At 49.1% G+C, this 15,724-nt stretch overlaps 1 protein-coding gene across 1 annotated transcript in view; it reads left to right on the top strand.

Annotated features, from left to right (window-relative positions):
- Nucleotides 1–7,651, top strand: part of SH3PXD2B (SH3 and PX domains 2B) — a 117,013-nt gene extending 109,362 nt beyond the window's left edge. Inside the window, exon 13 of the mRNA XM_043887578.1 lies at nt 1,191–7,651. Within this exon, the coding sequence (XP_043743513.1) occupies nt 1,191–2,810 (1,620 nt within the window). The 3' untranslated portion in view covers nt 2,811–7,651. The remainder of the gene's footprint in view (nt 1–1,190) is intronic.
- Nucleotides 7,652–15,724: the final 8,073 nt, after the last annotated feature.

The following is a 15,724-nucleotide window of genomic DNA, read 5'->3' as shown; positions in this document are numbered from 1 at the left end:
TGTATTTTCTCATATTCTTAAGGCTGGATGTTCCAGGTCAAGGTGTCAGGTTTAGCCTCTCTGCTTGGTTCACAGCCGGTCACCTCCCTGGGTTCACACATGGTCTTCCCTCATGCTGGATGTTCTGTGTCCTAATCTCCTCTTATAAGGATTAACAATTCACGACCCCACCCCAGTGACCCCATTTTAACCTAATTACCTCCTTAAAAGTTCTGTTTTCAAATATAGTCACAGTCTAAGGTAGGGAGGTTAGGGCTTAGCGCATGAATTTGAGGGGCCTCAGTGCAGCCCATAATATGGAGCATGTACACCTTTCACCCGTGTGAATTCAGCCACATGGTACTAAGCCAAAAGGAGACAGGAAACATAAGATCTTAAATAATATGAGTGATTATACCCACCATTCCAGTCAATGAGTGTGTGTCCCAGAGGGAAAGAGAGATGAGAGGGGAGTCTGTTTCAGCATCAGTTCCCCTGTATCCAAACATGAGCAGGTGTGACTCCCACAGTTAAGGATGCACATTTTTCATACACCTTGCCTGTGAACACCAGCCAGCTTCTTTGTCTGGTGCTCAACCAAAGGAGCAATGACCAAGGCTAGTTTGGACTGTCCTGGGGGGTTGTCTTCAACCACTTCAGAATTTTAGCAGACACTGCTGGTGGCCTGCACTGCATCCCAGCCTCCTGACTGCTTCCCACCTCCTATGCTCGCCTGCGGGCACCACCCAGAAAGGGGGAAGGTTAATGTCCAGGCGGTGGGACCAGGAGTCAGGAGGTCAGTGTCCCCACCCCCAGTGTCTGATTCTGCACTGTCTCTCATAGGGTCCTGTTGGATTAAGCCCCACTGGCCTAGAGCCTTAACCTGTTCCTAAGTGGCTCTCCCTTCCCTCACTTGGGCTTCCTGGAATCATCTCTCGAATTAACTACCTACACCAGAGTTCATGTCTCAAGGACTGCTTTTGGGGGAATCCAAAAGTAGACAAGCACCTACCCCTGTGTAAGATGTTTCTTATATACAGCAGTCTCCATGGATGGTCGCCCCCCCCCCCCCCATAGATAGGGTCTGGGAACCTGCAGAATGTAAACAGTCTCTGATTCTAGAACCTCAGTTGCATGTGGTTCTCCCGGCCCATCCTGGCCCCTGGCCCTGCCTCCATTCTTACTCTGCTTTCCTCTGCCTTACCTTTCAGGTGATTGAGAAGAACTTAAGTGGCTGGTGGTACATTCAGATCGAAGATAAGGAGGGCTGGGCCCCAGCAACCTTCATTGACAAGTATAAGAAGACTAGCAATGCCTCGAGACCCAACTTTCTGGCTCCCTTGCCCAACGAGGTGGCACAGCTCCGGCTGGGGGATGCGGCAGCAATGGAGAACAGCTCAGGCAGTGAAGCCAGCGGCCCCTCCCGGCCCCTGCCCGACGCCCCGCACGGCACGGGCGACTCGGGGACGCCGTGGGCCAAAGACTGGAAGGGTGGTAAGGAGGTGCTGAGGAAGGCGTCTTCAGACACGTCTTCATGTGCAGGCTATGAGGAGATCTCAGACCCCGACCTAGAGGAGAAACCCAGCCTCCCTCCCCGAAAAGAATCCATCATCAAGTCGGAAGGGGAACTACAGGAGCGGCAGAGGATGGAGCAGTTCAGGGGTTCTTCACCCAAGCCACCTGGCATGATCTTGCCAATGATCCCAGCCAAACACGCCCCGCCGGCCCGGGACAGCAGGAAACCAGAGCCCAAACCTGACAAAAGCAAGTTGTTCCAGCTGAAAAATGAGATGGGGCTGGAGTGTGGCCACAAAGTGTTGGCCAAGGAAGTGAAGAAGCCCAACCTGCGACCTATCTCCAGATCCAAAGCTGACCCGCCAGAGGAGAAGCCAGAAGCCGTTCCCCAGAACCTTTTCTTGAAGTCTAAACCTCAGGTTAGACCAAAACCAGCTCCTTCCCCCAGGACAGAGCCACCTCAGGGCGAAGACCAAGTGGACATCTGTAACCTCCGGAGCAAGCTCAGGCCTGCCAAGTCCCAGGAGAAGGCCTCCGTAGACGGAGAGAGCAGCCACCAGGCGGGAGGAGGCCAGGATGGGGCCTTCGGTCGTGGCTTCCCTCCAGGGGAGGGGCCTGGCCGTCCCCAGGACAGGACGAGCAAGCAGGAGGGGCCCAGCCCAAAGGAGGCGCCCTGCAGAGCCCCTCCGAGGCCAGCCAAGACCACGGATCCTGTGCCCAAAAGCGCACCGGTCCCTCTCCAAGAGGCTTCCCTCCAGAGACCTGTGGTTCCGCCTCGGAGACCGCCACCCCCCAAGAAAACCTCCTCATCATCTAGGCCCCTTCCAGAAGTCAGAGGGCCCCTTCCAGAGGTCAGAGGTCCACTTCCAGACGTCAGAGGGCCCCTTCCAGAGGTCAGAGGGCCCCTTCCAGAGGTCAGAGGGCCGCAGCGGGAGAGCAGTGAAAGCAAGGCAGCTTCTGCCCCAGGCCGGGCCCTGCTTGTCCCTCCGAAAGCCAAACCTTTTCTCTCCAACTCCTCAGGGGGCCAGGATGACATGCGAGGCAAAGGTGGGCCAGGGCCGCGGATGATGGGCAAGTCGGGAGAAAACAAGGAGAAAGTGGCTGCAGGCCCCTTCCCCAACACCGACGGCCCAAAGGACTTGTACGTGGCCGTGGCCAACTTTGAAGGCGACCAAGATACCAGCAGCTTCCAGGAGGGGACAGTGTTCGAGGTCCGGGAAAAGAACAGCAGCGGCTGGTGGTTCTGCCAGGTCCAGAGCGGGGCCCCATCCTGGGAAGGGTGGATTCCTTCCAACTATCTCAGAAAGAAGCCCTAGCCGCCTCCTCTCATGCCTGGAGGTCTTGCGCGTCCCTGCTGGCTTTACCCACATATTTAATATGCCTCTTAATTTATCATCCTCCACGCAGCGTCAAAGGAAGGAAGACTGGAATACTGTGGTTTCTTTCCTGGGTGGAGAGTGATCCCTCCCATCACAGCATCCCCTGGAGGCTCCGAGGCCACACCCCTTTCTCTCAACATCCCTGCCTTAAGGCCAGTGGCATTGCCGCCCAGCAGCTCCCTGCCCACCCAGCAGTGGGACCCTGACTCTCTGAGGCTTCTGGGACCAGAACCCATCATCTGGAGAAACTGCAGAAAGGGTTTCTCGTTGCTCGGATCAGAGTCCTGAGAACGTCCCCAGCTCCCTACCCAGTTCATTCATGTCCAGCGACTTGATTCACTCGCCTCCCAAATGCCTGGTCCCAGAAAGAACTTTCTCGTGTAGAAGTCGGCTCCACTGCTGGTCCCAGGGAGGTGTCCTCTTCTCCAAGGCCTCAGGTCCCCGGGCCTCTCAGGTTCAAGCAGCTGCAGCCACCCCAGGCATGGGGCCTGGAGGCCCGCCCAGCCGTCCTCCCTTCTGTGCTGGGACCCTGATCAGTTCTAGCGGAGTGCTACCAGCTCCAAGCATGCTTCACTTTCCTGCTTCAGACTCTGGTCCAACCCAAGGCATTTAAACAAGAGTCCCCAGTCTGCTTTTGGGGGGGCCTTTCACTTCTGCCTCCCTAGTACAAAAATCTCAAAGTTTGTTTGAGAAGGGGGACCCTTCACAGGCCACGCGCCTTGGGAACTCCTCTTTGCTGAGTAGCTAATTGGTGCCAAACGCTGTCCGTGGCGCTTTCCCTTCATGTGGAGCCCTCAAAATAGCCCTCTCTGACCCAGTGTACCTGTTTTATAGATGAGGAAACTGGGGTTCAGTGTGCCCCAGGGCACGCTAGCTGGGAAGAGGAGGGAAGGGGGTGTGAGTCTAGGCTGGCCTGACTTCCATGCCTGTTCCCTGTGACAGCCAACCAGAAGGTGGAGAGGGAGATGCCGGCGGGCTGCCCGGGTGTGCATCAGGGGGCGACGTGGCTGCTCCCACTCCCACCACCCCTCCAACCCCTTGTGGCATCTGCTGAAGGCTGCCCTGCACCCCCACACCACCCAGGGGCTGCCCAGCACCCTGGTGGTGCCACAGAGTCCTGCTCCCTGCTTTTGTGCTGGTGCCCCCCAGGGGATAGAGCATATGAAGCAAGGGGAGCCAAGGTGGTCTCACATGCCAGTCCCAAGGGGCCCCCGTGGCTCAAGGGCCAGCGGCTAGATCTCCAACAGACAGCAGAGTTAAGCAGTAGCCCCACAGGGGGTCCAGGGGCCAGGCAGAACCTCTGTCTCTCCTGCTGCTTCCTGCTGCTCTCTGGTCCTTGAAGAGTAGTTTTCTTTCTTTTCTTTTCTTTCCATGCACTCTCCCTCTCTGTGGTCTCGTGGGAAAGAACCCAGGGCAGCCCTTGCACCCATTTGACTGATGTGGCTCACTGAGGCACACAGAGACACAGCTCCAGAAGGAACAAGAATCAGGACCCAGGGTTTCTGGCTCCTAGCCCGCAGTCTGTGGCCCAGGTTGCCTGGGCTGGGGTGGGGCTGGAGAACCACATGAGAGGGCAGCACCCGCCCTGTGCCCCCCACTCTGCAGGACAAGTAGTAGCCCCGTCCTGCCCCAGAGACTGCCTCAGAGTCGTCATCTGCTGCGTGTTCTTGTGGCTTCCGGGGGGCTGCTCGCAGTGCCGAGGACTGATGTGCAAACAGTCCTCTTCCGCCCTCCCCCGACTCCCGCCCCCCCGGCACCCCCCTCACTGCCACGTGGGCTGTGGATGCTGCTGCAGGAGAAGGAGCCTCCCCTGGTCCACAGGAGCATCTTTACTCCTTCCTTCAGCAGGTCTGTACATCCCCCACCCCAGAGTCTGGGACAGGGCTCCAAGCTTCCCTTGCAGCACCCCCTTGGCCCTTGGCCCTGTGCCCAGAACTGTAGGGGGTCAGTAGCAGCCAGGGACAGGAGGCAGAATGGGAGAGGGCCCCCCCCCCCCCTCCAAGGTCCCTTCATTTGGGAGGAGGCCCCGTAGCATGTTTCCCTGAGTTTTTGACCCACGTTGGTTTAAACACCATTTGTGAAGCTGTTATGTGGGATTTGACTACCTTTCAAAAGACAGAACTCTCAATTTTTTTTCTCCAATTCTTTCTCTGCCTTCATGAAAGTTTTCTACTATTTTGTGAGCGCCTACTATGTGCCAGGCGCTGAGTATAGACCAGGCCATGGGTGGCTCCATGTCTGGCTGTGAAGAGCTTGGGCTCCTGGGTGCAGATTCCACTGCAGGGGTTTGTCTTTGACCTTGTCTCCTCCTCCCAGGGGTCAGCTAGGTGGGAAGGACAGCTTCTCCCCTTCCCAGGGCAGAAAGTTTTCCCTGCACTTGAAAGAATTTACCTTTTATTATTATTCTGACATGAACTGAAGGTACTAAAGCCACGCTTCTCTCTGTTCACCGTTCTTTCTTGAGGATGCCTCTGCAGCCTGAGTCTCGTGTCTCCGCTCTTCCTGTCATGGTGATGGCCCTTTCCCAGGCAGCCGCAGGGGATGCTCCCGGTGGCCAGGAGCTGTCCCTCACTGTCCTCACCTGGGGATTCAGGTTTACACCATCCGGGACTGTAGCCACCACTCTGTGAGCCTTTGATGGAACAAATGCAAACTTCCTGGACCTGGGGTCACCACCGTGGCACCTGTCATAGGGATGGCGTGGGGTCATGGGAGTATCTGCCGTGCCGAGCACCGGGCGGGTTACCGGTGCCTCAACACTCCCTCCTTTAACTTCCTCCTCACTTCAACCCTGTGAGGTGCATAGGATCAGCCCCAATCTGCAATGAGAACATTGGGGTTCAGAGGATGAAGTCATGTGCCCAGCGTCATCCAAACAGTGACCAAGCCGAGACTTGAATCCGGGAGTGTTTCTCCCCGGAGCCCGTGACCTTTCCTCTGCCATCAGCAGTGAAACGACGGTGCTTTCAGGGAAGCAGTGACCCTCCTTCTTAATTTAGATTTTTCCTCCCCGGCCCCACAGTCACACATGTCAGTAGGTCACAGGCCAAATGCCAGTCCAAAAAAGGCAGGCATCCTTGGGGTGGCTCTTTTATCTTATGTCCTAGGGCAAAACTACAGCTCGTGGTAGAGCCAGATCTTTGGGAAAAACAGAGTTTTAGGACCACTGCTTGATAAAATAAGCCTTTGCCCAAGTTTTTTACTCTGGATTTATTTGCCATTTGATGGATTTATGTCCTGGTCTCAGGGTGAGACTTGGGGAGAGCTGGGCTGCAGCTCAAAGCGCTTTTAATGCCTTGCGCTACCAGAGCCTCGCTGGAGCCCTGCCAGGCTTCCAGTAGGTGTGTTAGGCGTCCTCCACAAAGCCTCTCCCTGTGATTGGTTTATTAGGCCAAATTCTTGGCCTTAAAACATTTCTGGGCCCACTGGGGATTTCCTCATCAAGTAGAATGTAGGAAAACAAACTCGCCACATTAAAGGACCAATGCCAAATCTCCCCCAAAGTTTGGAAGGCCCTGTGCTTAGGCTGAGATGGGACATTCTAGTATTTACTCGGTTTGTTCCGAGTGGGATGGAGAAGAAATGGCTCCTGCCCTCAAATAGCTGCCAAGTCAGCACCGTCAAGGGCAGGAGCGTGCGTGCCTCGGCTCAGCTCCCATTCTCTGTTCCCGAGTCTCAGGCTGCTCTCTGGGAGGTCTTGCCCTTCACTTTGGGCTGTGACATTGGACACAAAACAGCCTGAGTCACGTGTGGCAGTCTTGTCCCCTCCTCGATTGTCCAGGCCCATCCTTCAGGGCTTCTGCTGCAAACAGCCATATATACCATAGACCAAAGATGACCTGTCGTCAGACTGTGGGGCCTGAAAGAGGAGGAGACTGGCTGGCACTGAGGCCTGAGGGTGCAGAGAGCCCTCCCTTGGCCTGGAGGAAGTGCTCCTGCCTTGGCTAAGGGTCTCACATCCGATGCGCCTCAGCCCGTGAAGATCATGGAGCTGTGGAGTTGCAGGGTTAAATCCAGTGGGCTCCAGGGTGGTCCAACCCCAGATTGTACCATCCATCCCTGTGGGGGCCATGTCTGCTTTCTGCTGCCACCTTGCCAAGTTCTCAAGCCACCCACTGTGTGTCAGCATCCTACCTTCTCTCCCGTTTTTATCTATCCTCCAAAGTCAGCCTTTTTGGCTCCAGTCAGGGACAAGGGACTCAACCTCTGTCTTTGAAGAGACCAAACCCAGTGCCACAGCCAGCATCCTTCGCTTTCGGGTCTTCTACAAACATACGGAAGGAGGTGCCCCCGCCAGGCTTATTACAGCAATAAGCAATTCTAACACAACTAAAGGTGTCCATATTTTATCCCAGAGTGTGCCTGTCTACGCCACTGTGCCCAAGAAATTGTTAGTAGCCACACCCCCTTCATTCTCAGGGGGTGATGACACAATGGTCACCTTGGCTACAGCCCACATTTCCTGCTTCAGGAAGCCACTGAGTAACTAGGCCGTTTCTGGCATGCCTTCAGGAGCAGTGGGCACTGACAACATTGCCCACCTGGTGTCTGCTCCCAGGATGACGCTGGAGGTCTCTGGGTATCTCAGCACTCCTCATACCCGTGGCAACACAAAAATATACGTGAGCATATATAATGTGAGGGGGAGGGGTGAGGAACAATGAATTAGCTGTAGCATGTATAAACTATATACTTTACCATTAGACTTTTTCCTTTCTTTCTTTCTTTTTTTTTTTAATAAAAAAGAGTGCTTGACTGGTTTCAAGCTTCATTGTGAAGATGTGTCTATGGATTTTATTTGGCTGAAGAAAGGGTGAGTAGCTTTGTGCCCTCACATCTTGGCCTGGATTCGAAGATCAAAAAACAGGAGCCTGTGTGAGCTCAGTTTGGGCATTGCACAGAAATAGGGCTCTTGTGCACTTTGATTCTTTTAACTGCAGCATTCAGAAACCAAGAGAAAACTTCCCTGTATTTGCTGGGTGTCTCCTCCATCTTGGCCCGGTGTATAAAGATGGAAAACTTTATGTGTCCGGGGAGTTTGGACCTTTCTGGGATTGCCTGCTGATGGGCAGGGAGGTGGTGGGTGTAGTCAGGGTTGGGACTGCCCAAGCTCCTGGCTCCTGGGAGGCGGAGAGCACTGCCTGATGTTTTAAGGCTTTCCCAAGGGCTGAGCTAAGAAAAAGCCAACCACCAGTGTGGAGCCTCCTTGGTCCCAGGTGAATCTTTAAACAAAAGGACACGACCACCCACCTTCCTAAGAACAGAACAATGGAACCAAGCGGAGTCCCTGCACAGAAGAACTTAAAGGGGGAGCGTTTATATACAATGTTCATCCCGCCTTGGAGGAAACAGTCTAAAGCAGTGATCTGGTGCATCTTAAGAATCATCTTCGTTCATATAGTAAACTCTGTTCCCATAAGAAAAGTCATTATGTGGTTTACCCCCTACTCTTTCCCCTCCCACCTCCCCAAGAAGCATGTTCTCCCAAATCTCCCAAACCAGGAGCGCTTAGTCACAAGAGTACAACTGGTAATGGACGTGGCATGGCTTCCAGGGGCAGGCGCACAGCGGCCCCAGAGCCTCATGGCTTGGGATGGGAACTGGTCAGGAGTTATGACTTTGTCTCTTGGGGGTCTCTTACCCATTCCACTCCTTCTGGTCTGCCTTGGCACTGGCACACTCACCAGTCTTTCTATCCTGTTGCAGGAATGCCATGCCAAGCACGAGCCCGCTCACCCACACCTGCAAACACTCCAAGGGGTCATGGTGAACTTGGTCCAGAACTCATGTTGAGGGACCACTCTTCTCCCATCCCTTCTCTAGTTCATGTCCACCTGCTCCAGGTGTGACACCTCATCATCTTGCAACCCCCTTGGCTCCCAGTCACCGGTTCTCAAATTTTGGTGACCAGAAGATTTAGTCAGGGAGCTTGCCAAAGTATGCATGCCTGGGCTGCACCCCCAGAAGGTCAGAATCAGCAGGAATCTGCATCCTTTAAAAGTACATCGTGGGACATCCCTGGTAGTCCAGTGGTTAAGACTCTGCATTCCCAAAGCAGGGGGCCTGGGGTTGATCCCTGGTCAGGGGACTAGATGCCACATGCAGCAACTAAGAGTTCACATGCCACAACTAAAGATCTAAGATCCCACGTGCTGCAACTAAGACCTGGTGCAGCCAAATTAAAAAAAAAAAATTTTTTTTAAGTACATTGTGAGGAAGTGGTCTGCATGCTGCACTGTGAAGAAATGTCCAAATTCAGCTGCTTGCCTGTCATTGTATGAGTGTTCAAAAATGGTGCTTCGTACTAGTGTGATCATGTCACCATTATTTTTCTGAGCATTTGCTGTGTGTCAGACCTGGGGGCACATTGCCTACACTTTTATTTCATTCTCAGAATGCTCCATGAAGTAGATACCTGCATTTTATACCTGTGACGGTGCTAAGTTTCAGGAAGGTGAAGACACTGGCTGAAGGTCTCGCACAGCTAGTACATGGCATGTCTGACCCTAAAACTGACTTTTTTACCCCATAATATGCCTCCTCCCAAATGCTAACCTAGGCACATTTCTTATCCTGATGCAATTCTCTCCTGGATTCACAGTCATATTCAAGAACTACTTTCTGTTTCCAAAACCTAATGCTGCAATTAAGGGGGAAAGGCCTACTTTTTGTTGAGTACATGCTGTTGTCTGGTTGTGAGTGTGTGTGCTCCGTCCATGCCGACTTTGCAGCCCTGTGGACTGTAGCCCACCAGGCTCCTCTGTTCATGGCATTCGCCAGGCAGGAATCCCAGAGCAGGTTGCCGTTTCATGTTCCAGGGGACCTTCCTGACCTGAACCCAGCTCTTGTGTCTCCTGCGTTGGTAGGTGGATTCTTTGCGACTAGCACCACCTTGGCTAGTTACCTTGTACATATTCTCTCTTCAATCTTCACTGCAATTCTCCTAGGTAGGAATTATACCCATTTTATAGATGAGGAAATTAATAGTCTGAGAAGTTGTTCACAGATTGTCACAGCTAATATGAGGATGACCTTGGATCTATAGGTCCTTAATAGAATAAAACCAACAAACCCCCACATCTATAATTTTTTCAGTCAGCATTTTCCAAAGTGTGCCTTCCAAAACAAATGTCAACACATAATGAAATAAGTGTCCTGTGAACACATACATTTGAGAATTGCTTGGTAAAATTAAGTTATTCAGTTTTTGTTTGGGGGGGGGGGTTACTTGTTTTATTCTGTTTTTTTGCAGAACTCTTTGGAGCTCCTTGTGTAAAAACATGTAGTATGACTATCTGAGAGGGGGTTTATTTATAGCTAGTTCTTCAACTGTGCTAGACTAAAACCACAAAGCATCTAGCAAGAGTACTATTTCATGTCATAAATTCTGGAAAAGGTCAAATTTTACATTTCATCTCTACCTTGAGTTCTGAACTCAAACTGATCCCTCCTAATTCCAGCTGTAACTCCACCCCTCCCTGTAGCCTGGGCTTCAAGCTATCACTCACAGCATCGTGACTACAAAATATTAATGCTTCTTTGAAAGGACCCATGAACTTCAAGGCTTCCTATTTGCTATTGGTCTAACTTGGAGCTCTCTGAGTGGATTTCTCCATAGCAAGATCACCACTCAAGTAGGAAACTTCAGAAAACAGCCACCGGAAGTGGAATTTGTTTTCTAGCTCATAAACAAGTTTTCCTTCAGAGACCTGTAAATTAATGGCAGCGTTCTCTGTTTCACTTTCAACTGCAGGGAACTTTACTTGACTGTACGTGTGTGTGGCTGAGGTTCCCTGCAGTTGAAAGTGAAACAGAGAACACAGTTTATTGTAGGATCTGGGCTTCCTGGGTCTTAAGAGGAGAAGAATCTGGACTTTACTGACTTGCTTTTGAATGCTCTGAACTGATCATCAAGCATTAGATCCTGGAGGCTGGGGACCCCCAATATACAATATTGTCAGGTGGAAAATTCTCACACCCCATGCCTGGGGCTCCTTCCCACAGGAAGGGAGAGCTCCATTCGCATACTGCTCCAGCCCCCCTCTTCCCTCTCCCTATAGAAGAAGAGGGAATGATACAGAAGATCAATACTTAGGAGTGCAGGAGCCAGGTGTGTGTAGCTCAGCCCCCCACCTCCTGTGTGGGGACAGATGTCTTCAGGGAGCACCCCTTCCCCTCTTCCTCTGTCAGTGGAAGGCTTACTCGTTCAGGGGCCCCCACAGAAGCCATCCTGTGCTTTTTAGGGGTGCCTGTGACTGGATCAAGGGACGTGACTATTTCCGAAATTCAGCCTTAGGAAGCCCATTAACCACCACACACCTCACTTAAGCAGATTCTCCACGGCTCTCTCAGGAGGAAAGGTGGTGTTTCATTCTCCAGTCCCTGAATCCCTCTGCCTCTCTTGGCTACTTCTGAGCTCAGGTAAGGAGAAAGGGGAGCAGATTATGAGGGTCCTGAAAAACTGGCTACTGGCTACGGATTTAGGCTAGTTTTAGCTGATTATTATAATAATTATGATGTAGTATAATAAAATACTCAAAATTTAAAGTGAAGGATAAGTTAAAACTACGTGAAATGAAAGATCTAGTTTTCCACTGTGCTCCAGTGGTTTGTCTTCTCTGCCCCCCCTAGAATACACGGGCCCTACTCGGGAAGATCCCCTGGAGAAGGAAATAGCAACCCATTCCAGTATTCCTGCCTGGAAAATCCCACGGATAGAGGGCTACAGTCCATGGGGTTGCAAAGAGCTGGACACGACTTAGCAACTGAAAAACAACATGCCTCACACATAGTAGGCACTTATAACAGGACTTCATAATCATTACTGCTTCCATGAAGAGTCAAAAACAATGAACATTCTTTAAATATTTTTCATTGCCTAGTACACGAGTTGAAAGACTTTTTCTTAAAGAGCCAGATAGTAAATATTTGGGGCTCAGGAAACCAAAAGGCAAAACCAGAATATTATTCAAGGACTTACATAACTATTTAAAATGGAACCATTTGAACATGTAAAAGTTATTCTTAGTTCTGTGAAAAAACAAGCAGCTGGATGTAGGCCCAAGGGTTGCAGGTTGCTGACCCCTACCTGGGTGTATATCCATTTCCTATTTTATTACTTTTCTCTAAATTCCAGTTTTTCCAAAGTGGGTTTATGAAACATCAGTCCTTCACATGATCCTGAAAAAGCATGAACCTGTGTGGTCAGATTCATTTGGCAAACACTTACATGAGTGTTCTCCAAGCCTCCCTGCTTGGAATCCGGGTCACACACTAGCACGACTCTCAGAAGACTGCAGTAACCTGTTTAATCATGTGACAAAGTGTTTCTCATAGCAGAATTTTCTTCACATAACATTTATGGGCATCTCACAGAACACACTTTGGAAAATGCTGCTGTAGAGCCTAGAGTTTAATGGCTGTTGAGCATTTCACTGTATTAAGTTGAGTTTGTGCTCCATCATGATGCATCCACCTGAGAACTCCGGCTTGGACACTGTGTGTTAGTTACTATCTTCAGCAGAGTAAATAGGCCAAGTTGGTCTTCCGTTTGCAAGAGCTGCAGGTTTGCTGATTTTCCTGCTTGTGTTTATCTCAGGACCATAAAAATGTTCACTTGGAGAGCCCAGTGGAAATGCGTCTTGGAAGGATCAAGATGCCTCAGGCAGCACTTCTGCACCTTGGGAAGTAGGCAGAGCTGCTGTGTGTCCTTGAAGAAGATTGAAAACCAGGTCCCTTCCTTGGTGCTGTGACATGGATTTGCTAAGCTACTTCACTGTATGTTGTGTGTATATTCACGGTATATTGTTTGTATAGTGTGAATGCACACAATACCTCTGAACTGTATACTTAAAAGTCAGAGAAGACAAATATCATGTGATATCACTTACACACAGAATCTAAAAAAATGTTACAAATGAACTTATTTACAGAAATAGACTCATAGACTTAGAAAACAAACTTAACAGTTGCCAAAGAGGAAAGGTGAAGGTAAAATAAACATAACACAAAATTTACCGTTTCAGTCATTTACTGGAGAAGACTCTTGAGAGTCACTTGGACTGCAAGGAGATAAAACCAGTCAATCCTAAAGGAAATCACCCTGAATATTCATCGGAAGGACTGTTGCTGAAGCTCCAGAACTTTGGCCAGCTGATGGGAAGAGCTGACTCACTGGAAAAGACCCTGATGCTAGGAAATATTGAAGGCAGGAGAAGAGGGCAGCAGAGGGTGAGATGGTTAGGTAGCACCGCTGACTCAGTGGACATGAATTTGAGCAAACTCTGGGAGATAGTGGAGGACTGTAGCCTGGCGTGCTATAGTCCATGGGGCTGCAAAGAGTCAGACACGGCTTAGCAACTGAACAGCAGCAACAACAAATTGACCGTATACCCTGTATGGGTTCATTTCTGAGTTCTCTATGCTGTTCCATTGATCTGTGTGTTTTTATTGCCAGTATCATACTACATTTATTACTATAGCTTTGTAATATAGTTTGAAATCAGGGCATATGATTTAGGACACTAGCTTTGTTTTACTTTCTCAAGATTGTTTTAGCTATTCAGCATCTTTTGTGGTTCCATACACATTTTAGGATTGGAACTTTGCTAGGGATTGCATTGAACCTAAAGATTGTTTTGGGTAGTATGGACATTTTCACAATATTAATATTTCTAATCCATGAGCATGGAGTATCTTTCCATTTATTTGTGTCTTCTTCCATTTCTTTCCCCAGCATCTTATAGTTTTCAGTGTATAGGTCTTTCACCTCATTGGTTAAAATTATTCCTACATATTTTATTCTTTTTGCTATAATTATAAATAGGATTATTTTTTTTAATTTCTCTTTCTGTTTGTTATTAGTGTATAGAAATGCAACTTATTTTTGTGTGTTGATTTTGTATCCTGCAACTTCACTGCATTTGTTATTAGTTCTAACGGTTTTTGGTGGTGGTGGTTTTTTTGTTTGCTTTTTGTTTTGGGGGAGGAGTTTGGTGGAGTCTTTAGGGTTTCCTATATATAGTATTATGTCACCTGGAAGTAGTAACAGTTTTACTTGTTCCTTTCTGATTTATGTGTCTTTCATTTCCTTTTCTCCCTTTATTGATGTGGCTAGGACTTCCCATACGATGTTGGATAAAAGTGAGGAGGGTGAACATAGAACACATTTTTGAGATGGAGTTCCTTATGTTTAAGAATGACTTTTCAAATTTGAATTTGTACCGACTAATTTTAAAGATAATAAAATTCTTCTAGGCTCCCAATGTTTAGACTCCTGCACTGGAAGGCAGATCTCCTGGGATGTTCCACTGGATGTTGAGTATAGTTCCCTGTGCTATGCATCAGGACCTCGTTGTTTATCCACTCTAAATGTAATAGTTAGTTCACTACTAATATAAAAAAATACTGTGGACTGACTGGCTTATAAACAACTGAAATTTATTTTTCACATTTCTAGAGGCTGGAAGTCTGAGACCAGAGTGATTGTCAGGTTCTGACGAGGGCCGGACTTGCAGACTGCTGACTTACTGTATGCTCGCATGGCAGGAAGACAGTAAGCCAGCTTTCTGGCCTCCATTATTAATATAGGGGCACTAATCTCATTCTGAGGGTCCCTCCCTCATGACCTAATTACCTCCCACAGGCTGCATCTCCAAATATGCTCACACCAAGGATTAGATTTCAATACCGGAATAGCGGGGTGGGCACAAGCATTCAGTCCATAACATGTATTTAATTAAACTTGGTTCTTTTCTCAATGGCCCATGAAATTGAAAGTACTAGCCTGGGACCACAGTTTACTTGCTAACAGAACTATTGTTGAGGCCAACTTTCAGATGATCTAGAATATGCCTATCCATCTTTTAAAAAATATTATCAGAATGGAAACATGAAATTTAACACCCTCATAGGGAAGTGGTATATCCAAGTTAAGAAATACTGTCTTCCTTTTTAATCCTAAGCCTCCACTTAACTGTGCCAAGCCCTGATGATGAGCAGACAAATGGTCTCCAGTCGGAAAGTCTTTTTACCACCAACCTCTCCACTTCCTGTAAGCACCCTCCACGAATGGGGAAGGGCATACAGAAGCTCTGTGTGTGTTCTGGAAGACATTTGAAAAGTGGTGGGATCACCTAGCAACTCCCGTTCACCCTGGGGCTGGCTCCCGAGGAGCACACAGCAGCAGTGTGTTAAGAGATGCCCCAAGCTGCTTCTGGAACGTGATTTTCATCCAGAAGCTGGTGATAGGAAAAAAAGTTAGGAGTAGAGATTTAAGCAATTTCACCAGGAAGTTATCTTACTCATTTTCATATTGAAACAAGCAAGGAAATGTTATGCTATAGAAAATAAAACTCACCTGCATTTTTAAGATAAACCCACAGACTTCAAAGAAATGTTGGCTTCAGTGGCCTCCTTTGGGCCAGGCCCCAGGCCCTTTGAGAGAATTTGAGTAAGCAGAGTTGGAGAAACAAAGTGATTAATCACTCCTGCCACTGGCAAGTGGGTCAAAGCCAATTAGGAGACTTCCTTTTTCGAGGTGCATCTCTGCTCATTGGGCTTATTATCAATCAAAACCAGATGTGCCACAGGGGATGCGCTGTAGAGGTTCTCAGAAACACACTCCATGTTAGTGATCTAAGTGTAGGCAGAAATGGTTTGTTTATAAAAGCAAATACCTCCAAGAACCTCCTGCTTTTCAGAAGCCTTTTAGTTCTGGTCATGTGATGGGTAGTGCTTCGATTAAGTTCTGCCTGTATTTAATTACATTAAAAAAAAAAAAAAACTTGGTAGTTTTTCAGCTAAGGGATGAAAGTTTGGGGTGGGGGTGGGGTGGAAAGAGGATGCCTGGA

Source organism: Cervus elaphus, chromosome 25, assembly GCF_910594005.1.
Source record: "Cervus elaphus chromosome 25, mCerEla1.1, whole genome shotgun sequence".
Lineage (NCBI taxonomy): Eukaryota > Metazoa > Chordata > Mammalia > Artiodactyla > Cervidae > Cervus > Cervus elaphus.
Note: the sequence above shows the minus strand (reverse complement) of the source record. Positions and strands in the feature narration are given on the sequence as shown.